This window comes from Urocampus carinirostris, chromosome 13, assembly GCF_059441175.1.
Source record: "Urocampus carinirostris isolate Australia breed hairy pipefish chromosome 13, RoL_Ucar_1.0, whole genome shotgun sequence".
NCBI classification, from domain to species: domain Eukaryota; kingdom Metazoa; phylum Chordata; class Actinopteri; order Syngnathiformes; family Syngnathidae; genus Urocampus; species Urocampus carinirostris.
Window position 1 is genome coordinate 22,397,612 of NC_142361.1, and position 16,388 is coordinate 22,413,999.

Consider the following 16,388-nt stretch of genomic DNA (forward strand, 5'->3'; position numbering starts at 1 on the left):
TGTGATGGTGGTTGTTTACTCATAGCTCAAATGTTAGCCTCTAAAAATAGGGGTTTTGATGTTTTTGGTTATGTGTAAATGCACTGAAATACATAAACAATTGGATTATTTAAGTGTATATATATTTACATTTAAAGAAAATAATATATGGACTTTCAGAATGTTTTGATCCAAAAATAACTAGTCTGTTTGGTGTTGAATTCAAGTATTACTTGCATCCCTCATTATACATATTTAATTTCCTTTTTCAGTGGATTGTTTTATTAATGTACCGGTAATATTTAATTAATGGTTAATGTATGTGTTGAAACAAAGCTCACATCCCCATATTTTAGCGAACACTTGCAACCCAATTTTTATTTTTTTCCCATTTTCAATCATTTAATTCATCCATCCATCCATTATCTGCACCGCTTATATTCAGTAGGGCTGCGGGGGTGCTGGAGCCCATCCCAGCAATCTTCGGGCAGTGGGCAGAGGACACCCTCAACTGGTTGCCTGCCAGACAACACGCTGGCTCACTCACACCTAAGGACAATTTGTATCGGACAATTAACCTGACATGCATGTTTGTGGAATGTGGGAGGAAACCGGAGTGCCAAGAGTACACCCACGCAGGCACGGGGAGAACATGCAAACTCCACATGGAAAGTTTCGATCACATGACCTCAGAACTGTGTCGCACATGCTCTAACCACTGTGCTACTGTGCTGCCCCACTTGCAACCCAATTTCTATTTTTTTTTTTCCCTTTTTCAATCATTTAATTCATCCATCCATCCATTATCTGCACCGCTTATCTCCAATAGGGCCGCAGGGGTGCTGGAGCCCATCCCAGGTATCCACACTAGAAGTTTCGATCTCATGACCTCAGAACTGTGCCGCACATGCGCCAACCACTGCGCTGCCGTGCTTGCTGATTTGATTGATGTATAATTTAATTAGGGATTAAGTAAAGTAAGAAATATATTAAAAAGATTGCATGGCAAGAACAAAGAGCACCTTCTGGGTCCTAAAGTCCGCCGTTTCCAATGAATGAATTTTGTTATATTTACTGAAGCCTAACCCCGTAGTGGGAGGTGGCTAGAGTCAAGAACACACTGACCAAATAGTCATACCCTTGGCTCTTCCCAATCTGCAGTGTTGGGTAGGGTTACTTTAACTGGATTACTTTCAATTACTTTTGGATTACTCCAATACCAAATATGCTAATAAAAGACAAAAACTAAATATGAAAACAATTATGACTCACAACACGTGGTAAGCTTTCTCTCCTGGCATTGATCTCCGGCAAAACTAACATAAAATGCGACAGAAACAAGATGAAAATAAATCCAATCAGCTCGCCAACATCATTTTTGCCGTCCCATGTATTCCGTTACTCCCCAAGCCTGCACAAAATTTAGTAATTGTATTCATATTTAGTTTATTTTGTCTTTTATTAGCATATTTGGTATTGGAGTAATCCAAAAGTAATTGAAAGTAATCCAGTTAAAGTAACCCTACCCAACCCTGCCAACCTGACACTAAACATTAAGCCCACAGCACAAGGGGTGAGTTTCTGCTGGTGACGGGTTTTTACCCCCTCCACATCAAATGCGTTCAATATCAGTCATTCTTAACTATCGCCATTCTCATCTATCCTTTGCACACACTTTTGCATCCATTAAATGAACGGACACATGTTTCACCCCATCCATCCAGGCATATTAAGGCCTTCCTTTCATTTTATTTCCAACTAATTCTGCAATCCAGTCTTTTAGTCAAACAGCATTTTTTCATTCCTTCCATATGTTCAAACTAGTGCTGCGACAACGAATCGATTAAATTGATTATTAAAAGTTTTGGCAACTAATAAGATCATTGATTAATTGTATCACCGGATTTATGAGCCACTAAATACGTTAAATCAATGCATATAAGTGCATTGCAATTTCTTGTGAAAGTTAAAAGTTGTAGTACCACTCAAATCCAACAGAGAACGCTTTTAGACCGTTTATACAAAAGCATCTTCCTTATTGTATTAATCGTTTTTTATTTAACGCTGCATTACAAAAAAACAAAACTAGCATTAAACAGTCAAACAGTACAACGTAAACAAGGGAACAGAAAGTGCTGCATAAATATAGAGGAAGGAGTCTGACAACAAATTCATAACACATCTAAATTAAAATGAAAAATATTAACTATAACATCTTTATCGCCACCTAAAGGCAGATTCTCACTCAGATATTATATTTGCATATCTAGAATGTTTATCCTATTCAAAGATTTAACCGAACAAAAGTCAACATTTTGAAACGTGGGTATACATTTGTGATATTTTTTGGCGAACAACAATTCTGTTACACATGAAACTTATTTATTGTTTTTTTCTTTTTTGTTTTCTTATAAGTCTAAATTAAATTAATTTTTTAGATGAAATGGTAGAAAAGGGTATGATACATATTTGCAGGTGTATAGCATACATTTCGTATGTATTTATGTAGTTATTTGACAAACACTGTTTTACATTATAAAATATTATGTCATTTTGTGCACTATTTTTATATCCGTCCAAAATGTCAATGCAACACAGTACACAGAAACTAACATAGTCGAAAGAAGTCTAAAATGTGTTTGTTTTTTTAAACAGAATAATCTATTAATCAAAAGATAACAGACCGATGAATCAATTGTTTAAATAATCGTTAGTCGCACTTCTGGTCAGAACCATCTCAGAACATTTATATAATCCTCTCAACAAGCTCTCTCACCACGCCAGCTGTTCTCCTTATTTCCTCATTCCTTAATCTATCCAGTCGCGCCACTCCATACATACTATGCAAACATCTCATTTCACCCTATTATGCATATTGACTCCCAAAACTTTCGCCATACATCACCACGCCTTCATACCATCCTCGCTTTGCATCCATTTGCAGATCTCTACATGAAATGAAATGTTATGCATTTATATAGCACTTTTCAAGTCAATGAAGACTTCCCAAAGCACTTTACAACGTGCTTCACATTTTACCCATTCACACACCAATAGCGGCCGTGCAGCCATGTAAGGCGCCAACCTGCTTATTGGGGGCATCTTACCCAAGGACACTTCGACATGTAACACAGAGGAGCCGGGATTCGAACTTGTGATCTCTTGATCCCAAGATGATCCGTTCAGAACAGCCATTGCCTTGCACCCTTCACCAACCCTCTTCTTTACATCCTACTCCAAAACCACCCCATGATATCACATACCAACCCAAAAACTGAAAACCATCTACCTCCTGCAACTTTACACCATTCAACAAAATCTCTTAATCTCACCACCTCTCAAACACCTCATCATCTTACTCTAACCTGCTGCAGCGTCAGCCACCAAAGCAGTGTCATCTGCAAACAACAAGCTGACTTACATAGAGGGTTGGGTAGGGTTACTTTAACTTGATTACTTTCAATTAGTATTGGATTACTCCAATACCAAATATGCCAATAAAAGACAAAATAAACTAAATATGAAGAAAATTATGACTCACAACACGTGGTAAGCTTTCTCTGCTGGCTTTGATCTCTGGCAAAACTAACATAAAATGCGACAGAAACAAAATGAAAATAAATTCAAACAGTTTGCCAACATCATTTTTGCCGTTCCATGTATTCCGTTACTCGCCAAGCCTGCACAATATTTAGTAATTGTATTCATATTTAGTTTCTTTTGTCTTGTATTAGCATATTTGGTATTGGAGTAATCCAAAAGTGATTGAAAGTAATCAAGTTAAAGTAACCCTACCCAACCCTGCTTACATAGGACCCACCCTCTCACACTACCTGCTCTTGCTGCCAGGAGTCATAAATTTAACTTTTCCTAGTAATATATTTAATGTATTTATATTGTTTAATATAATCCTTTAACGAATTGAGATTTCATCTCAAAACGTCATTTGCCAAAACGACCTTTTAAAAAGAATCAAATTATTTTGAATTAAAATACCGAGGAGGTGGGAAAACAACCACTAGATGACGCTACAGTTCTAAACTCGCCCAAACCAAACATCCGATTTCCGCTTTCGGTTCAATTCCATTGTAACATCCGATTTCCGCTTCCGGTTCAATTCCATATTGTTGTGGAGCTACAAATCAGAGTGTGAAACAGAAGCAACATGGACCACACTCCAATGAGACCCACTTGGAACGAAAGACTCACTTCCCCGCCTCAAGGTTGGGGCTGCTCACCGTACAGGGGTTCCGGGTATCGTGGTGGTCCTTCTCCGTCATATTCCCCTGGTTTTAACCGCGGCCACTGGGGAGGCTCGCCTGGAAGGTCCGGTGGTGGAGGACGGGGCTCCGGAGGCTCTCCTCGAATGTACGGCAGCCGCTATTACGGAGACAAGCGAAGGGGGAACAGTTTCGGCAGACCGAATAATTTCAGCCCGGTAAGATTTAAAATCGTTTATGGAGTTTGGACGAATTTCTATTTTGGGGCGGTTCAAAGCAAAATAAAAGAGGCCGGGGAACGTATTAGCATTGTTACGAGCATCCGTTTCCGCCATGTTTGTAGTTTATCGAGCGGTAGTAGTCAAAAAGGTTTTTCAAACTGGTTGTAAATGACTTAACTTATTTGCACTTACCTAACACCGTAAACTGTGTAAAAGGTTATGGGTTGCTGCTGTAAATCCATGCTTGAAAAAGCACACAAGGAGAGTAACGGAAAAAAACGGCGTGCAACGATCAACACTATTGAGAACACCAAGTGCCGCCGTGTTTGTAGTTTACTTAATCAACCCCCCACTGTAGATACTTAAAAATTTAAATTAGAAGTCTCTTCTCAAACGGTTTGTAGATTATTGCACTTAACTCATCGGACAACTTTTAACAGTCATGTCAAGGCACAGTAAAACCATGTTTGGAAAGACATTCAAGGGGATATAAAATAATAGACGAAAGAAGAGGGACGAGTATCGGTATTGTTACGAGGATCAGGTTTAGCCATTCTCTCATCAATCTCAACTGAAGAAACCACTAGTAGATTGAAAAAAGGTATTTTATAAATTATAAGTGACTTGACTTACTTAAGTTCAATTAACACCGTTGATTTATGGTATAGGCAGAGTTAAACACTACAAGTAAAATAACCCAAGGTGTGTGAAATAGAATTAAAAGGGAGGCTTATAGAAAGTGGGCTATCATTATATCATCCAAATTAAATGAACAATCAGGGTTGGGCAGGGTTACTTTAACTGGATTACTTTTGGATTACTCCAATACCAAATATGCTAATAAAGTACAAAAGAAAGTAAATATGAATAAAATGATGACTCCCAAAACATGGTAAGCTTTCTCTCCTGGCTCTGATCTCTTTGATCTCCGGCAAAACTAACATACAATGTGACAGAAACAAAATAAAAATAAATCCAAACAGCTTCCATCCAACATCATTTTTGCCGTTCCATGTATTCTGTTACTCCCCAAGCCTGCACAAAATGGAGTCATTTTATTTATATTTAGTTTGGTATTGGAGTAATCCAAAAGTAATTGAAAGTAATCCAGTTAAAGTAACCCTACCCAACCTGGTTAACAATGTATATATGAGGTTAAAATTGTGATATAGTTTTTAAGTGTGCGGGGGTGGGGGCTATTAACTATTGGTATCGTGTATCGTTATCAAGGGGTATTGGTGGGCCGGGCAAAACATCAGGATTGTTTTAAGCACCAGCTTGTGCCATGTTTTATCAGTCTTCTCTGTAGACCGCACTAGTAGTTTTAAAAAAAAAATTACACAAGGTTTGTAGATTATTGAACTATCTTAACACCAGATAACTGTGTACAAAGTCATAATTGGGCGCAGAAAAAACATGTAAGCAAAAGTACTTAAGGGGAGTACAGTATTGAAAAAAAGTTGGAGCAAAATCTTAGCATTGTTATGAGCCCCAGGTTCCGCCATGTTTGTTGTCTTTTTGAGTCGCATTAGAGACTTTTAGTTGCTAAATGTCTCTTTACAAAACGATTGTAGATGACTAATTTGAAATCAATAAGTCTAACGGGGCTGTCGCAGCAGCACATTGAGCAAAATGAACGGTTCAAGAGTCATTGCAATATGTAGGATAGAAAGGAAATTTAAAAAAATAGTTTAAACATGAAAATTATCCCTTTTGGACTCATTTGACAAAAATAAATGGCTCTAAAACATTGTACATTGTCTATCACTGACAGAAGAATCTGTATCCGTTTTTAGAGCTTCGCACTTTGTGTTCCTCTGTCCCAATATTCAGCATTTTTATTATACACATTTCATATTTTTGCATATTCTTAATGGGTTCTGTGTTTTTTCTGTCAACATCGGTTCGAAGTTGAATAGTAAATAGTTTCCTAGACTGTCCACCCACCAGGGTCTTACAAACTACTAAGGAAAACACTGAAATCATGACTCATTTGCTTTCTTAGTCAGCAATTTGACAACAAAATGTTTGTGGTTTTCAGCGCGAGTCTTCTGACTCAATCGAGAGATATTTTAGTCCGTCCATGTTGGAAGATCCCTGGGCAGCGCTTCAGCCAAAGAACAACGAGACGTTGGGAGCCGGCAGTCCCAAAACGGAATAAATACCGCGCAATATTGACTACATTATTTGTTTACACGTGACAAGTGTACGTTTTGGGAATCTTCTCAGAACATTTTGCAAGGATTTATTGTTTCTGTTGTACAATAGAGTATATACAAATTGCAAATAATGCTTTTGATTTTTATACATCGGGAGCTTTTTTCCAATGCTAAAAAAGAATGATGGATGTTTGTACATTTTATGTGTCGTTACACATATTAAGTTTACAAATGATTTTTGAAAGCCATTTATTTGCAATGGATGGTATAATAAATAGATGAGAATCACTTTGAAAAATGTGTGTTTAATGCCATTTACCTGATTTGTCTTTCTTTGTTTGGGTGTGGTAAAATATTATGTAGGATGCAAATGTAATATAACAGTACATTTCTAGAAACTTAATACGTTCATCGGCATTCGGATCGAGACGTAAACAGTTCGATAAAAATGAAGAACTACTGCAACATCTATTTTAGCCTGGTTAAGTCATGTCAAGTCATGTTTATTTGAATAGCCCTTAATCACAAAGAGTCTCAAAAGGCTGCACAGACCACAGATTATAAACCTCAGACTATTATTACACCATCCCCTGATCTAAAACCTACATGAGGGCAAAGGAATTCTCAAAGACTTCAACATGAGGAAAATGAAGAAACCTTGAAGGGACTGCACATGAGTCATCCTTCAATGGGGATCACCTCATTCTGAACTATTTGAGTTTGTCCTTGCCCTCTTGTAGGTTTTAGATCAGGAGGCGGTGTATTGGTAGTCTGTATAAACCTTTGAAACTTTTTGTGAAAGTACTGTAAAAATAAACATGACTTGGCTTGCTTAATGGGAGTTCACAATTAGCCACCTGAGGGTGGTAGAACAGCACATCGGAATCAAATCAACCTTTATTCACATTTTGCCTCTAAACTCAGTGTCATTTCTTGGGTTGTGAGTGAGTGAGTGAGTGAGTGAATACTGCTTTGTGATCCAAGTGAATTTGTAAGCCAACCTGTAGAGGGTGCTTAGATAGCACGGCTGAATAAAATCCACCTTATTTAACAGCTATTGTCGTTTAAACTGATCACTGCCATGGACAGCTATAAACTTCATTTTTTGGGCTTTACACAGCGAACGAATTAGTTAATATTGTATACAAATGAATTGCACTCATAAACTACTTACTAGGAGGTGCTAGAATAGCACAGTGAAATAAAACCTGCCGTGGTACTTTAAAGTCATTCAATGTCATTGACAGAGGCTTTAAAGGTTTTTTTTTGTCTTGGGGTGCTCGTGAATGGGTTTATAATGCAATGACAATATTGTGATTCTTTTTTATTGATAGCGTGATTCCTCTTGAATCTAAAACCGATACCAACCCAATACTTTAATACAATTCGAACCATTTTTCTGGGTCCTTTTTACACAAAACTGTTCAACTGTTTGAAATGTTCTGAACAAGATGATCTAGACCAGGGGTGTCAAACAGGCGTCCCGGGGGCCAGATCAGGCGCAAGAGAAATACAAGCTCCAGGTTGAAATACGTCCACTTGATGTTACCAAAGCCAGGGGCCTCTCACAAAAGCTGTACTTGTATTTCTTTCTCTCTCCATCCCCTTTTCCATCTTTCTATATCTCTCTTTCACTCTCTCTCTTTTTCTCTTTCTTTTTTCCTCTTTGTCTCTTTCTCTGTGTGTCTTTTTACCTTATTTTGCTCTCTTTCCTTTTCTCTCTCTTATCTCTTTCTCACCTTCTCTCTTTCTCTCCTCTTTTCTCTCATCTCTTTCTATACTCTCTTCTATTTCTATTTGGAATTCTTACTTTTTCTTTCTTTATCCCCCCCCTCTCTAGTGTTTACTATTCTGTGAACAATATAACTTTGGCAACCAACTGCAGCATTTTCATGCGTTACTCGAGAAAAATATGACTCAAAAAAGCAGTCATCCAAATAATTACTTGAGTAGAAGTAAGTGCATGCTTTATAGATTCTCCACCAAGGGGATAAAAAGCAGAGAGAAGCCCCAAATCTAGCCTAAATTTCGGTTGGGACCCGGGCCCAAGATCTTACTACCTCTACTTTGGACCATGAGAAAGTGTCCATTTAATTACAGTGGCTAAAAGCTATGCCAGGTATTATACTGTATACAAGGCACGATGTAGTGTAAGAAATATTGTATTTTGTCAACTTGATCTTAAATTTGATTTCAAAAGGCATTGAAAAAGTCTGGAGGAACCCTGTTGGGACACATGCTGTAGAATGTTTGAAATTAAATGGACCCATTTTTGGGGGCAAATGTTATTTTAAACAAAATATTGTTTTTGCAGGTTTCTCTTGTAGAAAAAAACTCAACTTTTCATAGATTTCCTTTGCCTGGGTTAGTCCATTAACACAAACCTGGGTTATTTTGGGCACAACTGTTTTAGACTGTTGCATGATTACTTGTGTGGTCAGTCACAGTTCAGAAGAGGATAAACCTTATAACAGTCAAGTCAGGAAGCTGTGGCCACGCCCACTATGAATGGGCGTGGCTACATAGGAGCACCCAGGACGCCGCCTTACTTACTGTACTTTGGTTAAAGTCAGAACACATTGAGGGTCTTTAATCCCGTCATGGAGAGAATGCATTATCTTGGATTAGGTTGAGTTTAAATTTCTGGGGTGGTCTTTTAAGGGAGGGGCAACCTGTATTTTTCTTTTTTTTTTTCTTACATCTAGATCTAGAAAAGCACGTTGACAACGACACCATGAGAACTTCTAGGTCCTGTTTCTTGGTCTCATTCATCGTGGTCCTCCTGGCTTCCGATGGTAAGGCCTTTTCTTATCAGTGTGTTTTGTCGTGCACGACGTGTTTTGGACTAGGGACCGTTTTAGTCTCAAAGCTTTGGGGCTGCTGAGCAGCGGTGGGAAAACTACAGCTCACGGGTCACATGCGGCCCCTCAGGCTTTTTCACCTGGACCACCAAACAAAAATGGTCAATATAACAACAATGTTTGTAATAGTAAATATGGTACTACTACAGGGTTTCTGCTTATCCTTGAAGAGTCTTTAAAGACATTGAATTCATTGTTCTAAAAATAAGGCCCTAATTTGCATTAAAACGTCTTAAACCCAATTTTAAAATGTGAGCACAAAAGATTTAGAAATATGGATCAATTGTCCACATCCCGGTCCTACTAAGTTTTTTTTTCCCCCAAGCATGTGTTTTTATGATGCTACACTCAAAATTGGTCATGGCTATGGCAAGGTTATGGTCTTCAAATACGTTTTACTCTGCACCAAAACATCATTTTTCATGCATCATGATACAAATGATTTATGAATATAGCAGAAGAGTTCTTTTGAATGAGTAGTCATCCGCCAGTTGTTTTTAAGATGGAAAGTTTTCAACTGGACTAAACACGAGTAAAAAAAAAAAAAGCATTTGTTTAAAATTGCCTCAAATTTATAAAATGGTAAATGGTCTGCATTTATATAGTGCTTTTCAAGTCAATGAAGACTGCCCAAAGCGCTTTACAATGTGCTTCACACTATGCGGTGTGTTATTTTTTTGTTTTGTGGGTTTCAATCGTGTTTTTGTCGACTTGATCTTAAATTTGATTTCAAAAGGCATTAAAAAGTCTCGAATTTATCTTGCCCTTAGGCTGTACGAATAAAAACATGTTTTTTTTTGGGTGCCAACGTTGTCCCCACTGTCGCAACTGTAGTGTGTCTGCAACAAAAATACTACTAAAGAAATACTACAAAAGTAAATATCAAATTTAGTGCTTAAAAATATTACTTTGTCAAGTCATGTTTATTTGTATAGCCCTTAATCACAAGGAGTCTCAAAGGGCTGCACAGACAACAGACTATTGCTAACTACAGACTATGATGACACCATACCTCGGATCTAAAACCTACATAGGGAAGGAAAAACTCAAAAACCTCAGCATGAATAAAAATTAAGATACCTTGACCGCACATGAGGTAATCCTCTTCTAGGATGACCAGTCTGCAATGGTTTGTATTAACAAACAATACAATTAAAAATAAAATACTACTGCAGTAATAGTGTGATACAAAAATACTATTAAGAATTATTACCACAGAAATACTACAAAATACAACTAGAGTAAAAATACTATGATATACTACAGAAGTTACACTATGGAAATACTGTAAAATATTACAAAATAAAAGTACTGTGACGCTATAGAAATAATACTACAATAATAGTATGTGACAAAAATACTATTGCAGAAATATGACACAGAAATACTACAAAAATACAACAACAGTAATGTTCAAAAATACTAAAGAAATACTACAAATAAACCAGTGCGGGAAAAACTCAAATACTTTTACAGAAATACTTAAAAAGTACCACCACATTAATATTTTAAGACAAACACTTTTACATTGTTATTTCAACAGATACTACAGAAATTATACTATAGAAATACTACAAAAATACTACTGTAGAAATACTATAAAATAATACAAAAGTGCAGCAATGCTATAGAAATACTACAACAATACAACTAGAGCAATCCAAAAGAGCGGTGAATTAAATGGACTGAACCATTTGAAAGCAGTATTTCCGACACCGTTTTTTTCATATGTTTGTTTATAGAAATATATTGTGTTTTTCACCATATCCAAGCCTATTGTGTCCTTTATTAAGAAAAATAGATTTAAATGGTAAAAATACTTTTAATTTTTGGGGGTGCTTGTGTTGAATGTAGGCTGGTTAGGCCCATCCTTCGAACCGATTGTGTTTTAAATAATTCCACGATTTAGCAGTATAAAATTGTAATGCCTGACTGAATATATAAAAAAAAAAACGCAGACAAGAGTTGTTATTTTTACCTTGTGTTGAGTTGCCACCTATCATCTGGCATGCTAGCCCAGCTTCTAATCTTTTAATAGGACTAATGCGTCCCCAGCGGCCCGTTTAGGGGATTGATGGGACTCAGCACGGGGCCTAGCGTGCCGGCTTTAGCACCCGCTACACACGAGCCGCGAATCCTCAAAACAACCCGCACGTGGGTTTGCACCAAAATTTTGGGAGAAAAGATACAGCACGGGTTGGGAACCTTTTAAACCCAAAGATGAAGTATTTTTTGAGGGAGAGAGAGAGTGCCACGCCATATATTTATAGACAAAATTCAACAAAACCCCCAAACCAGCTCCTCAGACAGAACCCAATTTTTGAGTGCATTTTATTTCCCTGTGTGACATTTGATGGTTTCATAAAATCTATGAAGTAATACAAATGCCAGAGCCTGTGTCCTATATCAATATACCACTTAAAATTCGACTCCCTCCCGCAGTTACTTGAAAGGATACTCAATTTCTAAAACACACAAAATGTAAGAAAATAGTGCGTGCGTTTTTCTGCATAGTATCGATATATGTCACAATGTATAAAATAACATCACTTTGCATGAGTTCAGGTTCCCTTTTGTTGGACAGACATGCAAAAAAAAAGTTGCTGCGCGTGACACAAATTTGCTCTTGGCCCTTTCTCTCAGAAATAGTCCACTGGGAATAATGGATCAGAGCCAAAAAGGTGCAGTCCATCTCAGGCAGGGCACAATGCCACGCTTCTCTGGCCCAAACCCGAAAAAAACATGCTGCCCCCTTCTCTCAGCAATCGTTGATCACAGCCTCACGAGTGCAGTCCATTTCAGGCGGGAATGTAGTAACGTAAAAAGAGCTGCCAGGCCCAGCCAAAATGCGTTCTGCCGGTCCCCACTTGCAGTAATATAACTGATTGCGGCCACACGAATGCAGTTCGCCTTTTAGAGAACAGAACGGCCAAAATGAGCTGCTTGGACCGCCTAAAGTGTGCTCTGGTGGCTCCGACCTCAGAATACTTTCAACTTGAATGCACAGAGTAGCGAGGGATTACAGTAATATTAAAGCAAAAAATCTGTTATATATGTAATAAGTGTGTCATTTTGCTTTTTGTCTTGGGCAGGTGCAGCTCTCCAATGTTACACCTGCATGGCCTCCAATAATGAAGACTGCAACCGACAAGGCTCCAGAACGTGTCCCACTTACGCTGATGCCTGCGCCGTTGTGGTGGGACGCAATAGTGAGTCTGACATCGATGGGAAAAACGTTTTTTTTCAATACATCTAAACAATTTACCTTTTGTATGGTATTTGTAATTGGAGCGTGATGTCCTTTTTTTCTACTTTAAATGTCCCTTTTTGTAGAGGGATATTGATTTGAACACACAAGTGATGTGCTGTTACCATCGCCACCGTGGCTCTAATTATAGTCAATCATCAAAAATGTCTACACATTCTAGTACAGGAGTCAGAATCTCTGGCTCGTGAGCCATAATTGGCTTTTTTTATGTCTATATTTGGCTCAGAGATCAAATAAAAGTCGTGCAAATATTTTGTGTATTCTTATAAGTGCTAATGGTCGCACATGCAAACCCAAGACATTATTAATGCATAAAGGCTTTGGTCTGGTATATTTCGGACCCTACAATGGAACCTCGGTTCTCGACCATAATCCGTTCCAGAACCCTGTTCGAAAACCGATTTTTTCGATCACCGAAATCGTTTTCCCCATTAAAAATAATGTAAATCGTTTTAATCCGTTCCAACACCCTGAACGTTTACCTTGAATGTTTAACGTAAACATAAAGCTAACCCAGGCTAATCCTACGTTCGCGTTATCGTAATCTTCCGTACGAAAGATTACGCCTACATGAACGTGTAAAATGAAAAAAATCAGGTCGTTTACAAGTCATTTAGCACCCGGGTCTCCACAACAAGTGGTGAGCGGTTCATTGGAAAGGGGGCTCCGTTCCAACCCCTTCAATGTTGGGCTCCGTTCCAACACCCTGAATGTTTACCATGAATGTTTAACGTAAACTTAAAGCTAACCCAGGCTAATCGTACGTCCGTGTTATCCTAATCTTCCGTACGAAAGATTACGCTAACATGAACGTGTAAGAATAAAAAAATCAGGTTGTTTACAAGTCATTTAGCACCCGGGTCTCCACAACAAGTGGTTAGCGGTTTATTGGAAAGGGGGCTCCGTTCCAACACCCTGAATTTTGGGCTCAGTTCCATCACCCTGAACATTCAACAATCGGATAAATCAATATAATTAAAATTAGTCCAAATTTCGTTCATCTTCATGCTTTTTATACATACAGTACTTTTATATTTAATTGTCTTCTGTAGTGACCTCCATTATTACCCAACACCTATAGAGCCCTTTCCGTGTTTATGAACAAGTGTTATGTATTGAAGCTGCGTGTGCATTGTTGAGGCAGAATTCATGTCAGTTTATAGCAGCCCATTGACACAAAAAGATGGTAGATCAAAAAGGACAAGGTATGTGCTAGCAGCAAAATACTGACTTTATTTTAGTGTCAAAGTAAAAAGAACTGCTGGATTTCTTCCTTTAAAGGTACTGGAAAAATAGAAAAAGATGGCCTTGAAAGTGCTTGAATAGTGTTTAAATGTGGGCACAAAAAAGGTGTATGAACCTTGTTGTAAATGTTAGCATGTGTGTGCTAACTTTTGTTTACCAATTGCTCACCCCTGTATTCGCTACTCAGCCCTTAAAGTAGAGACTTTTACATAATTTTCCAGGATTAATTAAGGGCAAGCGTGTGTTTTCCAGGCGGTGTCATGAAATCGTGCTCCTACAAGACCTTCTGCAACCAAGCTAGCAGTCGCAGCTACCACGTCCACTGCTGCTACAGCAGCGACTGCAACTACACCAGTTCCGCCCAATCGCTCCACCCCAACCGATTCCTCTTGGCCATCTTACCTCTTCTCTACCGATTCTTCTTCAGGTAGACTATTCAGAAGACGGTGAGAAAGTCATTAGCGCAAAGTGCTAATCCACATAAGCCTTTAAGGTGTCGCCAGGTTGTGTTGCACGGACCGGGATTTAACACCAGGAATGTGTTTATGAAGTTCTTAATGACTTGATACTTTATTCCTTGTTTTGGAACATGAAAGGAAAAAACTAGAGGTGCAACTGCTCCCAATATATGACAAATACACTAGTGCCCCGGGATATGACATTAATCTGTTCTGAGGTGGGGATCGTAGAATTGCAAAAGGAAATTCCTGTATAGCGCGGGACCTATGCTAATTAAGCTAATGCATTCAAAACCCTCATTATATACATTATATAGTAAGTACTACTTGTGTGCTATTTACATGGATATGATAAAGTTACATCATAAGGAAATATACATGTAAAGTAATAATGACATTTGATTACCTTAGCTGTCACCTGGCTTGAGCTGGTGGGGTGGAGTACCGGGTGGATGCAGGGGGGAAGGTTATATTGTAATTCGAACTGATTGTAAAGCGTCCACTTGCGAGGATTGCCATTCCCTTACAACACTTCATTGCTTCAGTCACCTCCTTATACTTAATAATGGTCCCATTTGTGGATTGGTTGTGGCCACTCTCCTTAGCGAATGTTACGATGCTTCGTTTCCATGTTTTGGCTTCAGCTTTTATCATCGGTGCAAGCCTTGGGACCCATAGGAGAAAAAAATACAGTACAAAGTACAGTATCACATTGTATGAAGTCTTTGCGAAGCACACGGGATTCTGAACTTAAAGAAAGGCATTCTGGGAGGTAGTTCAGTTTAAGCCAACAGCATGTCGGCATTTTTTTGATTCTGCGTCGCAAACCAAAATCAGAACAGCATTTTTTTATGACGTCGACCAATAGCAGACAGGCATATTAGAGACATAACTACGTTTTTGGGCACGCAAAACGATTTGTTGTTAATGTCATACAATGGGGAAAAGCTGTAAAAGAGAAGTCCAGAAAAAACATCTTATTCCATAGCAGAAAGTGGAAAGTATGTATCCATTCCTGCAGTGGATTGTTCCTGCCGAATGATTCTTGATCAATATCATGTACGACAAATGTAATTTACTGCAATACAAGTGCTGCTGTCTTGTTCTCAATGTAAGAACGAATAAACCAAAGTCTCACGAACACATTCATTGTGCCTTTTTATTCATCACCATTATTTATGTTGCGTTTTCAAGAATTCAAACACAGAAGTAATCTTAATCTCTCCAAAGGTGTTTAAGTAGTTTAGATGGTGAATTTTCATGTGCACGTTGACAAATATCCTGTCATGTATGTTAATATGATTGCTGCTAGGGGGCAGTCTAACCTCACCTGTTTTTTATGCACAGTTGCGATTTAAATAATTGCTCTTTTTTTATATTTATTTTTTCAAGCCCCCCCCCGCCCCCTGTTTTCTCGCCTATTCCGTAAAGTCTAAATTTGGCATCACGCTGAGAGTTTTGCATGATGATAAAATTCTTATTGTTAAAAGAAATTATTCTCAACACTAAATTGTTGTCTTTTTCTACAGTTATTTTTCTTTTACAATTGTATTTGGACTAATCAAGCAGACTCCCTGCAATCAGGAAAGGAAAAACGTAATTTGTTTTGGGAAGTGGATGTGACAAACAAGCAAATCGGATAAACCTTAATTGAATTTCGAACTAAAGCAAAACAAATAAATGAATACTATTTATAATAGACCGGGGGAAGACAATTGCTTCCACGTCCAATTTTTTTTTTCAATAGAGTAAGGGTGGGTGGGTTTTATATTTATTTTTTTCTGCTTTTGAACTATTTTAATTGAACATTGCAAATACGAACAAAAATTACATGGAAAATTTTAAAAAAGTCAAACATTTTTTTATGAGAACACAAGGTGCTGTTGGAAATACGGATAAAAATAAATAAATAAAATAAAAATAAAGATGTGTTTAAATCAATACTATGAGGGGATTCTTAACTATACATGTATTCTA

General features: G+C 37.9%; 2 protein-coding genes across 2 annotated transcripts; both read left to right on the plus strand.

Annotated features, from left to right (window-relative positions):
• Window positions 1-4,078: 4,078 nt before the first annotated feature.
• On the plus strand, window positions 4,079-7,150 carry mplkip (M-phase specific PLK1 interacting protein). Its single transcript, XM_088351412.1, has 2 exons — window positions 4,079-4,417; window positions 6,462-7,150. Exons 1-2 carry the CDS (start codon window positions 4,145-4,147, stop codon window positions 6,579-6,581), a joined length of 393 nt encoding a protein of 130 aa, XP_088207538.1. The 5' UTR covers window positions 4,079-4,144; the 3' UTR covers window positions 6,582-7,150.
• A 1,789-nt stretch (window positions 7,151-8,939) lies between these two features.
• On the plus strand, window positions 8,940-15,554 carry ly6pge (lymphocyte antigen 6 family member pge). Its single transcript, XM_088351383.1, has 3 exons — window positions 8,940-9,374; window positions 12,533-12,649; window positions 14,206-15,554. Exons 1-3 carry the CDS (start codon window positions 9,314-9,316, stop codon window positions 14,382-14,384), a joined length of 357 nt encoding a protein of 118 aa, XP_088207509.1. The 5' UTR covers window positions 8,940-9,313; the 3' UTR covers window positions 14,385-15,554.
• The last annotated feature ends 834 nt before the right edge of the window (window positions 15,555-16,388 follow it).

What these genes read in the sequence shown, in the direction of transcription:
- mplkip (XM_088351412.1), top strand. Translation starts at nt 4,145, where the DNA reads ATGGACCACACTCCAATGAGACCCACTTGGAACGAAAGACTCACTTCC. An exon ending in GACCGAATAATTTCAGCCCG is followed by an intron (nt 4,418 to 6,461) that starts GTAAGATTTAAA and finishes TGTGGTTTTCAG; the next exon opens with CGCGAGTCTTCTGACTCAAT.
- ly6pge (XM_088351383.1), top strand. Translation starts at nt 9,314, where the DNA reads ATGAGAACTTCTAGGTCCTGTTTCTTGGTCTCATTCATCGTGGTCCTC. An exon ending in GGTCCTCCTGGCTTCCGATG is followed by an intron (nt 9,375 to 12,532) that starts GTAAGGCCTTTT and finishes TGTCTTGGGCAG; the next exon opens with GTGCAGCTCTCCAATGTTAC. An exon ending in CGTTGTGGTGGGACGCAATA is followed by an intron (nt 12,650 to 14,205) that starts GTGAGTCTGACA and finishes TGTGTTTTCCAG; the next exon opens with GCGGTGTCATGAAATCGTGC.